This window comes from Borostomias antarcticus (genome assembly GCF_949987555.1).
Source record: "Borostomias antarcticus genome assembly, chromosome: 6".
In the NCBI taxonomy this organism is placed as follows: domain Eukaryota; kingdom Metazoa; phylum Chordata; class Actinopteri; order Stomiiformes; family Stomiidae; genus Borostomias; species Borostomias antarcticus.
In genome coordinates this window covers 4,853,738-4,872,533 of record NC_140239.1, presented here as the reverse complement: position 1 = coordinate 4,872,533, position 18,796 = coordinate 4,853,738, and the positions used below count along the sequence as shown (strand labels likewise).

General features: G+C 47.5%; 1 protein-coding gene across 2 annotated transcripts; it reads right to left on the bottom strand.

Annotated features, from left to right (window-relative positions):
* Window positions 1-786: 786 nt before the first annotated feature.
* Window positions 787-16,988, bottom strand: LOC311309987 (leukemia inhibitory factor receptor-like). 2 transcript variants are annotated; one of them, XR_014630484.1, is made up of 19 exons: window positions 16,942-16,988; window positions 12,685-12,859; window positions 12,053-12,195; window positions 10,504-10,654; window positions 9,844-10,119; window positions 9,490-9,616; window positions 9,086-9,225; window positions 8,798-8,943; window positions 7,828-7,981; window positions 7,365-7,429; window positions 7,029-7,251; window positions 6,463-6,645; window positions 5,877-5,981; window positions 5,430-5,579; window positions 5,133-5,270; window positions 4,636-4,729; window positions 4,471-4,537; window positions 3,097-4,373; window positions 787-3,066 (listed from the first exon to the last, which is right to left on the bottom strand). XR_014630484.1 is itself a non-coding variant. In XM_084439366.1 (18 exons), exons 2-18 carry the CDS (start codon window positions 12,740-12,742, stop codon window positions 3,714-3,716), a joined length of 2,880 nt encoding a protein of 959 aa, XP_084295492.1. In that variant the 5' UTR covers window positions 12,743-12,859; window positions 16,942-16,988; the 3' UTR covers window positions 787-3,713. The 2 variants fall into 2 exon arrangements, 1 of the variants encoding a protein (XP_084295492.1); XM_084439366.1 differs by having other exon boundaries at window positions 787-4,373.
* Between the last annotated feature and the right edge of the window lie 1,808 nt (window positions 16,989-18,796).

Here is an 18,796-nt window from a genome sequence, read left to right as displayed (position 1 = left end):
AGGGAGTGAAGAGGCTCATAGTAGTTCCAGTTATGAAACTGCTACAGAGACAGTCCAAGCACAGGAAGTACACAAGTAAATGTCTATGGAGAGGTAAATTGGAAAAAGAACATAGAGAAACAGACAAATTAATACAAAATGATACATAATATAAAAAAAAAAGGGGTCGAAAAAAGTGGTGACGAAAAGTCGGAGGGGTAGGGGCCCACACCAGTATTCTTTACGGGGGCCCAAAATTCCTAGCAACGGCCCTGCTGCCCGAGCCCTAACATCATGTTTATGTGTCCATGTTTATGTGTCCTTGGATCCTCCGCCCCAGTCAAAGCGCAGTGCCATGTTGCTTGGTTGGTTCAGTCTTTAGCACGATTACGCAAAAACCACCAGACCGATTTTCATAAAACTCGGTGGAAGGGTGAAGAATGGGCCAACTTAGAACCCATTCAATTTTGGAGAGGCCAGGCCAGCCATTCACCTCCATTCATTTTTTGTGTGGATTACGCAAAAACGACCAGACCGATTTTCATCTAACTCGGTGGAGGGGTGTAGCATGGGCCACCTTATCATTATTATTACTTATTACTCGACCCAACGAATGCAGCGATACCAAACATGTCCTACTCGCATGCGTGCGCACGCACAGAGCCACAAATGCATTCATGGTGGCTGGTTCACAATAACATTTGGTTCACAATAACATTTGTCAAGAGTAAGTTACTTTGGATAAAAGCAACTGCCAAATAACTAAAATGTAAATACGTCGAAGCATTCCAGAAGAGAAAAGGCACATGAGTTTAGTAATGTTTATTTCCTTAGGACAGGTTGCATTGCAGTGTAAGCAACAGTTAACAATATTAGTGTACTTGTTTTGTTCGGCTGATAAAGCATTCTCACATAAGAATTCAGTGTTTTTCTCCCAAACTATGTTCATAAAGACAACGATTTGCTACCCAAAACATTCTAAAGCATTTTCATTGTTCTTTTGCACAGCTGCACAATTTTCCAGAAAGACATTTTCAGTCAAGCAGTCATGCACAATATTAGTGTTGTTTACATAGCAATACATTATAAAGTTTGCTATTGGAGCCTAAATAACCACTCTCAAATGGTTAGACGTTAATATAACATGCATAGATGTACAAGAACACAGCAGAGAGCAAGAGGCCGAAGCAGATTTGAATCTATACAACAGATACAAGTCTATACAAGACATTCCATACAACTTGGGGAGTTTCACAAGCTGAAGCTGCTAGGAAGAACAAGACTGCAAATTCATCTCATATTTGACAAGCCTAACACCAAGTAACAATATTTACTGTATCCTTAATTTAATAATACAGGAGAGGCCGTACCTGCATGACACAAACATCTCGTTTAAAAAATCAAGATAAGCTTTGTTCTTACAGAAACTTGGGCTTGATTCGTTCTCATCAGAACAGGAAAATAAACAGCATAGGCATGGAAACATTTCACAAACAAGCAAAGTATCTGTGAATGGTAAACATGAAAAGACAATCCGAACAATTTTATATAAAAACAAAGATGGATTATAAAGGAAAGTGCTTTGTTTATGACCATATCAACATAAAAGAATATCAACATAACACTCAAAGAATTAGTTTCCAAAGCCCTGATTGTGGAAGAGGACTTCAAACGAGCGAGGGTATATGTAAATACTTATATGTAAAGCCATTAAACATTATTATTCTACTCATGTTATTATGTACGTCACAGTAGTATTTAAAGCTTCTTTGCTGGAGAAGAACAGACAAATTAAGATAAACAAGGTATAAATTGTATCACTGCAGTTCTCTATCAGGGCGGGTCTCAGTAGTCTCAAGTGGCTTCCTCTCCCTTCATTTACCCTGGCCTCAAACAAGGACATCTGAATACACTTTCCTAGTATAGATCACCTCACACCTGATCAGAGCAGATTAAGGACAGAAGACGAGGAGAGGAAGACGTTCGAGACGATTGGGACGTAGCCCGGATATCTATTCTATTACAACCCAGGAGATAGACCTAGCCTTCTCACACTGCACCCTTACTAACTGTTCGCACTGCATTCCCTGAAACATCGCCAGGCACCGCAAGTCCACTGCAAAAATGCCTCTACTGGCGATCCAGGCTAAAACCAGGACAGCAGGTCTCAGACTCTAAGAAACTCCAGTACGGTTTGTGTAGCCCATCAGCTGCCACAGTAACATTAAGAAAATAGACCTATCTACACAGCTACATGTCAAATAATAGTGTTTCACCCACAGCAAGTAAAGAAAATACTCTTAAATCTAATCAATCCACAACTGTTCACCCAAATGCACTGGAGAGAGGTCTCCATATTCCATGCGGGTTAGTCTCAATCTCAGCTGTGTCGTGACATGCGGAACGGTGATCAAGGCAGCGAGGGTCTGGTGGGGTCAAACAGTGCACACTCGTTTGGAAGCATAACATCTTTCAAGGCAACACTTAGATATATTCTACCGTCACTGCATGACCACGGGGGTCGCGTGACGGAGACATCATTTGGTGCACGGCTGTAGGACAATCAATCAAGAACGACAATCAATGGAAGCGATCACACTGTGGGCGTAAACATGTGAGACGCATAGAACAATCCCAGCATGCAACACTAGATAGGTTTATAATAGAAACACAGCACTACATTATTCTGCGACTTTGTTTAGCACGATCTGCTGTGCGCTAGGCACACGATACTACATTATTTTGAGACTTTGTTAGGCACCATCTTAAGTGTGCTGAGCACACAGTTTAGAGCTGATATAACCTATAGTTTAGAGCTGATATAACCTATGCTACTCCTGTAGCCTACTACATATGTCTTGTGTGTTTTAACATTTTACTTCATTTTATTCACCCTAGTTCAAGGTATGTTTTGTAAAAAATAAAAAACAAACAAATTGCTGCATATTAAATACGGTAAACTTAAAAGACAGATTTGATCTGGCCAATCTGAACTTTTAACAAGGTCACCATCCTGGAACCCTCAACTGAAATTACTGCAATTTCCCAACTGGGGATCAACTACTACTACTACTACTACTAATACTACTACTACTACTACTACTACTAAGGACATACAACTGTACACAAAACAACATAAGTCACCATTTCTCGTAATAGCTTATTTCATTCAGTGAGTAATCGATGGACCTAAACCCAGACAATTGTAAAGGATGACAACATTTAGCGTCATGAATATTTTGTCATTGTCAGTGTTAGAATCCAACTAGCCATGATTACTTTGTTATTGATCGTGTTAAGAGTCCAACTAGTGTTGTGTCTTACTGTTGCCACCTGTGGATCGTCCATAATGCCTTTGTTTGTTCATTCAGTAGCATCTCAGCTCCTCCACATACTGTAGCTATATCAGTCTTTATGACGGGCAGTCCTGCAAACATGGAACAGGTGAGTAGTGTAACAAGTAGACTATACTTGGTTAGTGTTCTTCCTAGTGTCCGTTAGTGTTCTTCTAATGTCCATTAGTGTTCTTAGTGTCCGTTAGCATTCCTCTTAGTGTCCACACTTAAAGAAGATTTCAAATGAAAACACGTAACATCAACAAATGCCCTTGTGGATTGTGTTTGTGTGTGTGTGTGTGTGTGTGTGCGGTGTGTTTGTGCAGTGATGATCTGAAGTGGCAAATGGGCTTGTGACATCATTCAGCCAGTGTCATCTTCATCCAGCCGGTGACATCATCAGGGCTTGCCCGACAGCAGGTTGTGGAACCAGGAGGTTTGACCTTTGCCCTCCTGCTCCGAGGCTGTGTCTGGGAGCAGGAACTGGGAGGAGGTGACGGAGGTGGGGCTTCCCAGGGACGGCGCCAGACCCCCGCTCTCCACGGGGGAGTCCAGCCTCCAGGAGCACTGGGGCTGGTAGCCCCCGACGCCGCCTCTCGCTGGGGGCTGCTCCTCCAGGCCAGCCTGGGTCTCCGCGGCGCCGGGGTCGGAGCCGGGCTGCATCTGGGGGCGGTAGCCTCCGGAGAGGGAAAGGGCCGGTGGGTCGGGCTGGAGAGGCTGGGGAGGCTGGGGAGGCTGGAGGGCCAGGGACGAGGCGGACGTCTGGATGCCGGTGTACGTCACGTCCGTGCGGGCCGAGTCCACGGAGCTGGCGGAGGACGCCGACGAGTCGGGGGCGCGGCGGGGGCGTTGCCGCGGCGACCCGCGGTCCTCCGCCTGGTTGTAGTACCTCAGCGCGGCGGGCTCGTCGGAGTCGGCCGGCTCGTTTCCTGAGGCGCTGCCTTCCTCCTCCTCCTCGTCTTCCTCGGGCAGCACTACCAGAGCCTCCTTGCTGGAGTCCCACTCCGGGTTCTCGATGTGGACCATGCTGTGAGGGGACGGCTTCACGTCCAGCGTCCCCTGGACACGCGCACACACACACACACACACACACACACCATGATTATACATTCTCTCTGAGACCCTGTATACCCAATCTGCTAGTCAGAGATCTTACCTGAGCCCTGGACCAATCACCAGGCAGCTTGGGTTCAGGGATGTCTGGGTAGAAGGCCTTCTTCACCCTGGGAGAGGAACAGCAGCAACATGTCAACAACAACTAAACAACAACAGCTGTGTGTGATGGGGAAGAGTTTGCAGTCCTGTAATGTGGTTGTCTCACCATGTCCTCTTCCTGTAGCAGAGCGTAGTGACGAGGACCAGGAAGCAGGCCATGATTCCCAGGGTAACTAGGATCTCTAGGATCAGCCAATCAGCTGGCAGAGAAAACAGGAACAATTAGTGATGTCATGTTTCTGTGCTTGCCTGGGAAAACGTGCAGTAAAATTCATGGAAAAACAAAAAAAATATTAATTTGATAATACATACAGTATAATACTGAGAGGGCTGTTACATCACATTGCTTCGGATTTTGGACTTTAAGACACACAAGTCAAGTCAACTTAGACTTCTGATTGGATCGCTTCCCAAATCGTCCCTCCCTAACATTTTCATCTAGTTTTTATTTGTTGGTGAAAATGTCAATAGATTTCGTCATAGTTTTTGTCATCATACATTCGTTTTTTTATCGTCTCGTGACAATAACTAAATAACGTCCGTTGGTGAATAATTTCGGTGGAGGAAGTGAACGCTGGAGCTGAGTGTGACAGGAGAACGTACTGTAGGGCTCCAGGGAGATGGAGACGGTGGAGCCTCCGTCCTCTCCTGCTGAGTTGTAGCTCTTCACTGTGAACTTGTAGGAGCCCAGAGGAAGCTTCTTCACAGTGTGGTTCCTCTGGCCGGGGTCTGAGATGTTGGCTGGAGAGAGAGAAGAAGAAGAAGAGAGAGATCACACAACCGTTCAAACAGTCACTTCCATGCGCTCTACAGTGGCTGTTCGCTGGCTATTGGCTGGGATCAGGTGTGGGAGGAGCTCCCTGATGCTGTGTTAGCATAGTGACTGGACGTTAGGCTTACCCAACAGAGTGAGCTGGGAGGCGCTGACCACATAAACACAGTAGCCTAGGATGAAGCCTCGCCGGTGCTCCAATGGGATCTCCTCCCAGGTCAGCTGGACGTCAGAGCCGTACTGATTGGACGACAGCCTGGGGGCGGACCTGGAGGGGGCTGGGTGAGAGGGGAGAGGGGGAGGAGTCAGATGAGGTTCTGGGTAGAGATTTATAAACCCATGTACATCAGAAGGAAACACCCAGAGAGATAAGGTTCCTAACACAGATCATGTTCAGGCTCGTATGTACGGAGCGCGTCAGGCTAGCGTTGCTGATCTCAAGTCAGGTGTCCGTTATATTCTGATGACTACGTCTGAGGCAGAACTGGTCCCAGATCAGCACTCTTAACTCTGAGGCCCTTTCTAAGCCCGTGGGTCCAGGGCGTCCAGTGGGTTCTGGACTGTCCAGTACGTACCCAGCTCCTGTGTGTAGCCCAGCCATCTCTGCTGCAGCTCAGGGCTCTCTGACCAGCAGGACGAGTACAGGGAGAAGGTGTAGCGCACTCCTGCCAGGAAGTTATCTGAGAGACCACACACACACACACACAATCACACACACACACACACACACACACACACACACACATTAGACTCTATAAAGCTGTAGTGGTCTCTAAAAGCCCTTGGTTAGGCAGAAGCATTTACAAATAGATTTAGCCTAATGCAAAAATGATCATGGTCAATTATCTCTCTCTGGGCTGGTGTTTTGTTCTCAAAGTAGTGTTCTGTTCTGTTCTGGGTAGTGTTGTGTTCTGGGCTGTTTTGGTTGTTCTGGGCTGTTTTGGTTCTGGGCGAGGGTTCTGTTCTGGGCTGGTGGTTCTGTTCTGGGCTGGTGGTTCTGTTCTGGGCTGGTGGTTCTGTTCTGGGCGAGGTTTCTGTTCTGGGCTGGTGGTTCTGTTCTGGGCTGGTGGTTCTGTTCTGGGCTGGTGGTTCTGTTCTGGACTGGTGTTCTGTTCCTGACTAGGGTACCGTTCCTGTTCCAGGCTAGTGTTAGGGTTCTACCTGACTGGATGGTGACGTTGGTGTTCTCCGGGGGAACCTTGGTCCAGTCTACGCTGCAGTCCTGTGAGCAGGTGGAGTTGTGCCACTGGACCACGTGAGCACAGCTGGCGTTGGGCTGGACGGGCCAGGACAGGGGGAACCCCGTCTCACTGAACACAGCCTTGGAGACAGGAGCCTCAACACCTACCCAACACAGGGACGGGTTAGGGAGACGCACACAAGACTGAACTACATGACTGGAAATGGTTGGTTAAGTGGAGTCGACTCTCTCCTTTCCCCCCTCCTTCTCTCCTCTCCTCCCCTCCCTCCTTCTCTCCTCTCGTTTGACCGTCCTCCCTCTACCCCCCCCCCCTCTCCTCCCCTCCTTCTCCCCTCCTTCCCTCCCTCTCTCCTCCCCTCCCTCCCTCCCTCTCTCCTCCCCTCCTTCTCACCTCCCCCCTCCCTCCTCCCTTCCTCCTTCTCTCCCCTCCCTCCCTCTCTCCTCCTCCCCTCCTCCTTCTCACCTCCTTCCTCCCTCCCTCCCTCTCTCCTCCCCTCCCTCCCTCTCTCCTCCCTCCTCCTCTCACCTCCTGGGTAGGTTGGTATCCCCAGGCTGGCTGGAGGAGAGACCCCAGCAGGGTTCCTGGCGGTGACCGTGAGCACAGTCCTGCTGTCTGGGCTGCTCAGGTTGAAGGTCAGGCTGTAGAGGCTCTGGGGCAGAGGGACACTGTGCTGTCTGTTCTCCTCCGGACTCCACAGGGTGACCTCGTACCCGCTGACCGGCCCGTGGCTCTCTCTCTTAGTCAGGGGCTGGAGAGAGGAGGAGGGAACTGGTACAAGTGTTTCACACAACTCAACACACACATATCTGTTCAAGCACACGCACACACACACACACACACACACACACACACACAGCTCACTTTCCAGAAGATCCGTCCCGTGTTGTTACTGTCCATCCACACCCACACGTCTGGAGCCTCGGGTCCTAGAGGAGCAGACAGGATGATGACATCACATAGTTGTCCTGTTTACTGCCTCCTAATCATTCCTGCACTCTCCCAGGCTTATGGTGCATTCGTTTGTGGTCGGAGGTGGCAAGTCGCAAGTGGCAAAAGACCTACCTCCGACCTGTGTGCATTCGAGCTATAGCGAATGATATGATGATGATATGATATGATATTGACGTCAGCCGACAACTGGGGGCTGAGAAACATCCGAATTTGCGACGAGGAAGTGTGAGTTCATGCGCCGTTTTATTTAATCATTCCTAGTAGCAAGTCGCAATTTGCCACCTCCCAGTTATAAACGAACGCACCATTAGTCCTGTCTTACGGGTGACGTTAGTGAAACAGAGATTTGTAAAACGTGACGCTAAGTGCTCACTGTCCATCTTGGTTCTGAAGGTGAGAGGTGCGCTCCAGTTGCCCCACTTCCAGAAGTTCTTCTGGGATCCACAGCGGACCTTCACGCTGTACTCCTCATCGGGCTGGAGGCCCGGCAGAACCGCCGTCTTCAGACCGGCACCTGTGGACGTGTGCTGGAAACACGCACACGCACACACACACACACACACACACAGACATACACACACACACACACAGACATACACACACAGCTATGTCAAACACAGGCATATCAAACACAAACAAGCATGCTGGGTCATTCACACACACACACACACTGTACTCTCTCTCTGTCTCAGACACAGTGGCATCCCTGGGGAAAAGTGATACCAGCTAAGCATCCCTAAGGAGAGACCATCGGAGGGGCCCAGGCATGCACAGACACCAGGAGACAGCCGTTGAGCAACTCTTTAATAGAAAGTAATACGCCACATCTCAGAATTACAACAGAGACGTTCTCTTCTTGACTCTCTTTTTCTCCAGATATCTTCTAGCCTGGTTTTAATAGACCACTCAGCCCTGACTGATTGCAATGCAGCTCAGATGCGCTCAATCAGCTCAGATGCGCTCAATCAGCTCAGATGCGCTCAATCAGCTCAGATGCGCTCAATCAGCTCAGATGCGCTCGATCAGCTCAGATGCGCTCGATCAGCTCAGATGCGCTCGATCAGCTCAGATGCGCTCAATCAGCTCAGATGCGCTCAATCAGCTCAGATGCGCTCAATCAGCTCAGATGCGCTCGATCTCAAAACTCACAGTCCTGAGGGATCATGGGAGGCGTAGTTCCAGGGGCTAAGGCGGCCATCTTGTGGAGCTGTCCCTGGGGACGCCTCTCACACATTCAGTCACTCTTTCTCTCTCTCAAACACACACACACACACGCGCACACACACACACACACACACACACACACACACACACACACACACACACACACACAGCTCACTCACCGTGTTGGTGTGCCAGTAGGAGGTGAGCTGGACCTGGCATATGAGTGCCAGGCGGTCGTAGGCTGCGTACGGCCACTGCCACTGCAGACTGGCGTTCCAGGCGCCCACCTCGGCCGTGACCAGGCCGGACGGAGACACCGGGCGCACTGGAGGAGAACCGCCATCATTAACCAATCAGATCTCCCCGCAGGGGTCCTGGCTGCACACAGACTAACGCTGGACGCTTTCTGACAGAGCTACGCCACGGCGTCTCCCTCCGTTCGTACGCCGGTCCCGTGCCAAACCCACCTCTGTGCCCGAGCTGGGCGGAGTCCGTCAGGCTGGTCCGGCCCAGCGGGTTCTTGGCCTCCAGGGTCCAGTTCTCCTCCCACTGGTCCAGCCCACACGCCACCCTGGGGTCCCGGCTGCCCCTGGCCTGGCTGCAGTTCCTGGAGAGGAGGAGAGGAGGAGGATGAGAGCGAAAATGAGGCAGGATAACTATGATTGCAAGCAGGCTAGGGGAGGGGCTAGGAGTTTATAATCACACCTCAGACAACGTAGCCGGTTTGAGAGGACTGTAGTAGGCTTGCAATGTCCTCCTAGCTAACCTGTCCTTGACAGTCTATACGTTGTATTGACGTTGGCATGCCGGCCGTTAAAAATAAGGCTGTGTGAGTGGATAACGGTAACGGTGCATGTGACGGGGAGTCTACCTTCCGTTGAGGGTGTAGTTGGTCTGCCGTTTGCCGTACAGGTGTGTGTCGCGACCCCTGTTCCACTGGCACTCTGCTGAGACCAGGTCATGACTCTCACACACCAGGTCAGTGGGTTGGGGGGGGTCTGGAGGGAGATACAATACGATAGTTAGGCTGCTGTGTGTGGTGTGTGTGTGGGTGTGGGGGGGGGTTAGGAGGGGGATATCATACAATAGTTACTCTGTGTGTGTGTGTGTGTGTGTATTCTGAGTGTGAGTGTATCTGTGCCGAGTGTGTGTGTGTGTGTGTGTATTCTGAGTGTGAGTGTATCTGTGCCGAGTGTGTGTGTGTGTGTGTGTGTGTGAGTCTTACATCCAACGAACACCACAGCCCCGGTCACTACTCTCTTCCTGTTGTTGCTGCAGATCACGTTGGTGCCCGAGCTGGCGGAAGGGTCCTGATTGATCCTGGTGGTGGCGTAGCTCCGCCTACTCAGCCTCCTGACGTTTATGGGCGTGCCCTTGTAGGTGAGCCTGCCGAAGTCCTGCCCCTCGGCGATGATGCAGCAGAAGGTGGTGTTGGTTCCCACGGCAACCACTCGGCCCTCCGGGTACATCTGAGCATCGGTGTTGCTAGGGACGTCCAAACCTGGGCGACGACAGATCGTTACCGTCATCAACGAAACAGATAACGCTCGTTCATCCACCCGTCCGGCGCCTCTATGGCGTCTAACGCCGGGGTCAGACTGGAGACTGGACACCACGGAGTTCCCCGCCGCGGTGGACGGTCTGAACGGTCAAACCGGTCGACTCGGGCGCCGAAAGGAAACCGGTCACACTTCCTGGTCGGAACCCGGCGTGACTCGTTCATCCGTCCGTCCAGCCTAGAGCTTCCAACTGTCCGTCCCTCCCTCCCTCCCTCCCTCCCTCCCTCCCTCCCTCCCTCCCTCCCTCCCTCCCCCTCCCTCCATCCCTCCCTCCCTCCCTCCCTCCCTCCCTCCCTCCCCCTCCCCGTCTCTGTGCTGAGGCCCACCTGGGAGGGTCTTCGGGGGGCTCCAGGTGCTGAGGTCAGCGCCGTCCCGGGAGCGCAGGGTGACCGACAGAGACGTGCACTCCAGAGGTTCTTCTGAGGTCCAGCTCCACCGGTACCGCCCGCCGCCCTCTGCCTGCAGAACCACCGTCTCCTGACAAGACACAGACCGGACATGAGCTGACGCTGGTCCAGCAGACAGAACCGGCTACGGCCCCGTGGAATGGACACAACAGATGCCTTCAAGTAAATAATCATCATGACATTAAATGTTATAATGCGGTTGATGAGTGTGAAACTACAAGAAAGTAAATTAATATACTGTTCCCAATGCTACAGATCCATGGTTATTCTTTATTAGACCAAAGCTGTTACTGTTATTAAAGTTAAAAGTTAAAGTCCCAATGATTGTCACACACCCGACCTGAGGGTGGTGAAATTAGTTCTCCGCATTTGACCCATCCCCTGGATTTATCCCCCCAATACCAACCCTTGCTGAGTGCCAAGCAGGGAGGCAATGAGTACCTTTTTCTTTTTTTTTAATAGTCTTTGTTATGACTCGGCCGGGGATCGAACTAACGACCTCCCAGTCTCAGGACGGACACTCTAACCACAAGGCCACTGAGCTGGTATTCTCATCTAGCCCATAATGTTCAGGAACCGGCATTATTAAAGCATTATGGAACAAGAAGCATTGGGATGTCACGGATATCGTACGGCTGGAGGGAGTGGTTAGGCAGGCGCGCAGCGGTGTGCCGTTACACCCCGCTAGCCGTGACCATATCCGTGACATCCCACGGCTTCGAGTTCCATAATGCTTTTATATAACGGTTGCCACATTTATCCGTCAATATTTCAAAAAGAAAGACAATACGAACTTTAAAATGTATTTTTAATGGAACTATTTGTTAATCATTTGCGGATTCTTCTGCTGAAAAAGGGAACGTTGCCAGGCAACGACAATGCTACAGCCCATCTTTGTAAACATTGATCTGGACACTGCCACGGCTACTAATACGAGGTGGACTAATACGTGGGGATACCGTGGTTATCGCCACGGCTAGAATGCAAACTGACCAATAGAGACAATGGACCGGATCTATACTGTTGTATAAAGCACATTAACATATTGGTGATCTTGGTGTAAATCATTTACAACTGTGAAAGAATAGGTGCTTCCTGTTACAATTCAACAGTCTACTTTGGTGAGAAGAAGGAAAAAAAAAAGCCTGCTCATGTTGTTTTCTTTGGCATGTATCCAGAATAAAAGCATCGTACTGTAGGCAAGACCAATAGATAAACCGCCTCATTTCCCAGAAACCTTCAAAACAAAAGCGAAAGGCACAGCTAATCCTTGGACAGAACATTCCGGGCTGGTTGCATAGACATGGATCAGCCTAGTGGACTAAATTGGACTTTCAATGGACAATCTCCATTAAAAATTCCATTTGGTTGAGGACTAGGCTTAATCCATGTCTGGGCAACTGGCCCTTTGTATATTTCCTGGGTGAAAGCGTTGGATCCCACCCAGCCCAGGGCCTGAGGGACTCACGTTGAACACCGTGTCCATGAGTTCGGTGCGTTGGATGAGGACGTCGAAGCTGGAGGCGTCGGTCCCCTCCCAGGTGAGGGTCAGACGCTGTGCTGCTCTGTCCGCCTCCAGGGTCACCTGCTGGGGCGCGGCAGTGGGGAGGCCTGGGGGGGAACAGAGAGAGAGAGGGGGGGGGGGACGGGGTCACTAACAGGAACCAGAGAGTTCAAATTGATTTCTCTTTTCTTGCCGTCTCTGTCCCACTCTACTACCAGTAAACCCTCTAACAATCTGGGACCACAGTCAGCAGTACATGTTCACAACTGGCTTTGACACAGTGCAGAGACCGGCCCAGCATGGCGCCCAGGGCGCTTCCCTCCACTGTATCATTCTAGGAGAGGAAGCAGATGTAACAAGAAAGGAAAGAGCAGTTGATCTGAATCATATTCCCTTGTGGATTGAGAAGTAGCTCCATGGAAATGGGCCGGAACCTTGTATGGTCTGGGCTCAGCAGAGCTGCTCACCATCCTTGGCCTAGAGGCGGAACTAAACACTGCCTGGATGAATCAGCAGGGGTCTAGTGTAAACCGTGACTTGGAAGAAAAAGCTAAAATGTTGAAAAAAAGTGAATTATCCCTTTAAGGCAATCTTACCACTGGCTTGGCTAGGTGCCAGGCTGAGGATGAGGAGGAGGAAGAGCGGTCTAGGCATGGTGGAGGAGGTGGTGGAGGAGGTGTGGAGCTTCAGGACACAGCTATCTCTCCCTGGGCTTATTAACGCTGCGTCAGCAGGAGCCTGGACATCCTGGTACAGGAGGGGTGCACCGCCCTGTGGGAACACACATCACACAGAAACACACAAGGAAGAGGTCACACATCACCAGAGGTCTTGCTGCAATCCATTCTACTCCGAGCTCGGGAAAATAAACGACCTCCGACACGAAGTCGGAAACTCGGGCAAGATCCATCTAGTCCAAGCTCACAGCAATATGGCAGCCCACACACAGAATGACCTTTTCATTAAATTTTCATTACTTTCTGTAGCCAAGTGTTTGTGTTGTGAAACGTACTGCAACAACCCTGTCCAATGCTGTCTCCATGTTGGGCACCACTGACCCAAGCAAATTCCTAGTATGTTGTAAACTACCTGGCAATAAACAGATTCTGATTCTGAATTTGATGAATCATACGGCAGAACTCAACCACTCAGCTCTTTATATGCCGTTTCTCTTCACTAATGGCACTGTGGTAACTGATATAGGTCCTCAGTAGATGCTTGTTAAGTTCAGAGATGTGTGTCCATGTTTTCCAGAGCAGAAGTACTCGGAAGCATTTAGACTGGAAGTCGGGAATACCGACTTGGAACTATCGACTTCCGACTTCCAATGGATCGCAGTATAAAACCCGGCTTCAGAAAAGCAAAATTCGAACCATGCATTTGCTTCACCCATGCACTAAACCAGCTGATTTAACAAATCGGTTCCCCTACTTGGCTGAAGAGTTGTGCTTATTAGAATCCGCTGGTTTGGTGCATGGGTAAGGTAAGGCAAGGCAAGTTTATTTGTATAGCACATTTCAGCAACAAGGCAATTTAAAGTGCTTTACATTAAAAGCATCAAGACAAAGTGCAACACATAAAAGGTCATATAAAACGAAAGTGGAGCAAGTCAGGTTTTCCACCTCCAGCACAATGGAACAGTCAAAGACAAGCCTACGCTCTGATCACAAATGAATTACTTGTAAATAATTAAGCCAAACTAACTGACTAGCACAGATCTCTCTCTTCTGTCCAACTGCACATTTGAATGCTGCTATTTCCTATTGAGAAACGTGCCATCTAAAATGTCCTCTGAAAGTAGCTGCTGTAAGTGTCATTTCCTCCTCCCGGGGGATGAATAAAGTACTGTCTGTCCAACTATGTGGCGGATGCCGGATGTGAGAGCAAAGCAATCAGAGGGCGTGACCTCGTAGCTGACCACATGCCTCTGTGGATTCGGAGGCGGGGCTGAGGTGTTGGTGATGTGGCCTGAGTGTAGCTGTTTGGAATCGCTCCCTATTCACTATATAGGGCATCAGCCATTTTGTTTGTAGTGTCCGAATTCTCCACAGAATTTTCATTCCCTATATAGTCCACTATTTATTACCCACAATTCACCTTGATTTCCAGGGAACAGTGCATGTACCCTACATTTTCTCCGTTCCCTAGGTAGTTCACTACATCGTGAACCCTATCTAGGGAGTGAGGGAACGAGAGAGCGATTCCGAACACAGCTCAAGTGCGGGTAATCGCACTCACACAGCTTCACAGCTGCTCTAATCAGCATCGGACGACGCCCACCACATCTTCCTGCTGATTAGACGTTCATCACAACAGCGTTCAGGCCGGCCTGCTCAACACTGGGGTGGGACACTCCCTTTAACAGGGCTAGGTCAGTCCGGGAAGAGATACGTCTTTCTATGGGTTACCTAGGGCTATACCGTTACTATTCCCAGACCTATAAAAGACTTGTCTTGCAATCTCGGAATCCGAGAATTTCCACTGACCCGTTTACTAGTCTGAGACAAAGCTTATATTCTAATCTGTATCCCGGAGACCAACCCTGTCTATGACTGACACTAACACATATGTAGGAGGACAAATCCAGTTTAGAACTTGCGCAAGTTGATTTACAGTAGGGCTAAAAATAAAGCCAAGATGCTAAGCTATGATGACAAAATCTCTCAATTGTGTCTTTGTTGTAGAAGCCTGTATTCTACTGCCATAATTGTGACAGAAGCAGGTTGGAGCAAGTCTAAATGCAGTCTCAAAACCACAGAGCTCAGAGTGCCAAACCCACAATATTGTCACTGGGTTATAGAGCCGACACTTAGTGTGGGAGGACTAGTTACTGCCCTGCTGTGTGTCTCTGAAACGCCCTTCTGAGAAAAGACAAAATCACACACCTCTAAGAATGTCCAAATGTCCATTTCTTTCTCAAATCTATTTAGTGCAGTCTAGCCTGCTATATTTTGGCTAAAGCCCACGTTGTCCTCTATCGTTACATCATAGCATCTTATACTTAGATTCTATGAGGATATAATAATAAGGCTCTTTGCCAACTCAATGCTACATCATCAGTGTCTGATCAATACCATCTTCACCACACTCACTCAGAGGGGAGCAAAACAACAGAGACAGGCAAACATTCCGGAAAATCTTCCCAGAGAAACTGATACCAGGCAGGCTACAAGTAGTGCAATACACGCCGAGGGATCAAAATCAATGTTCTTCTGCCATCTGCTTCTCTCAAAGCAACCAAAGCCCTAACCACAGAGAGAGAGAGAAAGAGAGAGAGAGAGAGAGAGAGAGAGAGGGAGAGAGAGAGAGAGAGAGAGAGAGAGGAAGCAGACTGCTTCTCAGAGCTGAAGTGTTTGCTGTTCCCAGAGGATCTCTTTCTATAGTGCTGAGTGCTTCAGGGCTGAGGCAAATGAACATATCAAAGAGCACTGTGAACCGTGAAGTACTATTCAAACTCTATTTGATTGAGCTTATAGTTTGTGTCTTTGGCACCTAAGTCACTGTCCCGTTGATTTCATTCCAATTAACGTGATGGAGTGGGCCGGGGGAGTGTATACCTGCGTAGCTGCTTACTGGAAGGAGAATAACTAGTCCTGTTCTTCTGCTCTCCCACTTTCCTGCTGTTGTTGGCTCCAGACCAACCTTCCTTCCTTCCTTCCTTCCTTCCTTCAAGTGAAAGAGCAGCTCGGTCTGTCTATTTAGATCATCTCTGGTCATCGGTATAGCCAAGCCACTGTCATACAGGCAACACCATTAGGCTCACTGTCTAATACAGTATGTATAGCCTATGTAGTGACAAAATATTTAGACTAATCAAGTAACTGGTAGGCTATTTAATTTACCTTTCAAAATGAAGCGGAGGGGTTTTACAGACAGTTCCAGCTGACAGTCACAGAACAGACCCTTCCTCTATGCAGGGAGAACTTCTGTTCTGCTGTGTGCATAAGCAGCCATGTGTGAGAATGAACACAACCATGGTATTTGAAAGATATACAAGGCTAAAATGTCACCTTTTCTCTGTCTCTGTTTGGATAAGGTGGTAGGAGAAGGTCATGGGCCAAGATCTAAAGCGTCATAGTTACTATAATATGCTCAAACAGAGAACAGCTGCCTCTCGCTCAGACACTTTGATACTGTCAATCTGCCACTGCACGTCAGTTGGTGTCACGTATCGCATTTGGCCCTGCTGAAGAGTCATTTGAGAAAAAGTCATAAGAAAAAAGAACTATATATAATATTCATTGAGATAATAGATTAAGTCACGGAACAAATGTAAAAAAAAGCTTTGACGAAAATGAATTTATAAGACCGTCATATGAATATTGCATCATTATATACGCCTACGTACTTGGATTTTTATTTGGTCTGTTAATCTCTCATAACCAGGTTGTTATTATGCCCCACTCTGTAATAAATAGCATACGTTATGTATCATCTACCGTTAGCCGTTGAAATGAACAGCATACTTTGCTATTTCTAGGTAGCCCATTATAAAGTCACCACAAACTGACACGTTATAGCCTACAAGTTGACAGCTTTGCACGCTGAATACACTATTATAAACTATGTCAAAATATATATATATTATATGCAGTTAACTGTTACGCAGCATAATATAAATCTAATGTGGGTAAACATGTCTGTGACTGAACCTAAACGGCCTAGCTAGCTAGAAACACACTGCGTCTCGATGCCATGTTTTTCTTGTTGACGTACAGACTCAGCGATAGCAAGCAAGTTAGATTGCTATTTTGAGTAAAGTAAATAATCTATATCATTAGACAAAGACAATTCTAAATCGCTTTCAATACCCGTTGAATTGAAGACCTGAAAAGAAGCTACAGACTGCCTACCGTTAGTGGTGAACGAGCCGTTATGTCAGGCGTCTTGGTCGAGTGTGCCCAGAATCCCAGATTCCACATTCAGGAGGTTTACTGGAAAAGGCGGATGTGGGGCCCGTTCCATTTCGTTTCCAAAGCCGCGTGTTTGTAACTTGCTTTTTACTGTTTGTAGGTCTGATTGAGAATTTAATAGAAAATTGTACTATTTAGTTCAAATACAATGTCTGACAAATATAATACATGTATTAGCTACAGTTCGTTTTCACTTGTCAAAGTAGGCTATTCCACGACAACACAAAGAGTTGTATAGATTGAAGTGGTATTAAGCCTTGGGTTGCCAGAATCATTGGGATACAACTCAATAAGACACTGTTCATACAGAGTTGAGTAAGAATAGAATATTTTTATACTTTTTTCCACAGACTTTCCAAATTAACATTTAGTCCACCCAGCTAAAATATCAAACACCAGTTCATGGATTATTGTACACTATAGTAATGATCTATTTAGCCCCTATTTCGGCATGCAGGGACATTGGAACTATTTGGGAGGAATGTTCTAATTATGGGGAGGGTCTGGGGTCCTCCCCCAGGACATTTTGAGCGCTCCATTCCTCTATATACACACATTTTCTACTAAGCAATATGTATCTGTTATTCCAAACAGGTGTGTTATGTGGTGTAAAGTTGTATTTATAGTTCAAATTCCAATAGAGAAAGGCCTGCTGATGCAAAGCGGAAAACGAACTGCAATTAAAATCACAACGAAGAATTCTATTCCACCATTTAAAAAAAAAAAAAAAAAAAATCATGTTGATAATAAACAGCAAATAATCTATATTATAATATTATTAATAAAGGATTTAACTATTAACCTTTTCAATATCAATACACCATTCATAATATCAAAATCATTGGTGTTTGCACCTCCATCTTCATAGTTTTTAATCATGTCAATCTTCCTTCTGACATTTGTTTCCCCATATCAATTTAAAATTGGCATTATTTATTGCTTTGATATAGATAAGGAGAAAGCCGGGTAAATGAGTGGACAGACACTCTCTCACTCTCAAAAATGGTGATGTCTCTTTGCAGCAACCTGTTTAGAATTGATTTACATTTGTCCTCCATCTTATTTTTTTCTCCTACTTTTTGTTTATTTTATGTCTATTTTATGTGAAGCACGTAGGCTATATTATCTGCAGTCATAGTGAAGCATGTAGCCTACATTATCTGTTGTTTACAGCAGCCAAGCACACTAAAGCTAGATAGCCTAGGGTAGTGGTGACAGCAAGCACCCTAACAACACAAATCAGAAACGTTAGGCAACAACGGTTACGATCAGATCAATAGCATGAAAACAATTGGAAACCAATGATCTGATTCGATACATTAAGTTCCCCTCCACTTGTTTTAAACCACCCACACGGTGGCGCTGTTTGATTAAAAAGAAGAATGAAAAAGGTCCATGTGGATTTTAGGACCCTGTCACTGTGTCTACGCATTTAGCCGATGTGCATGTATGTAAAAACCCTGGACTGATGTAAATAATGAATATCTAATTTACTCTTATCTATAGAAGAGTGGGAACATTGTCCACTTAAGAGACAACGGTGGACAAGGTCAAGTATAGCGGGATACTTCTATTGAAACCTGGCAACCCTAATTTCTTATCCGGTTTGGGCGTCGATCGCGCTAGACAACGCAACCTCTTCAAAATAAGAGCATGGGGCCCTGGGCTGAAATGTGTCAGAATGTGTTATTTCGGTGGGCTATTTGGATATTTGGATTTGACACCGGCCCTCGGGTCAGGTCGGGGCAAAGAGATTAATATCTTGGATTAATATCTTGTTTCTTTTGTTCCTTTG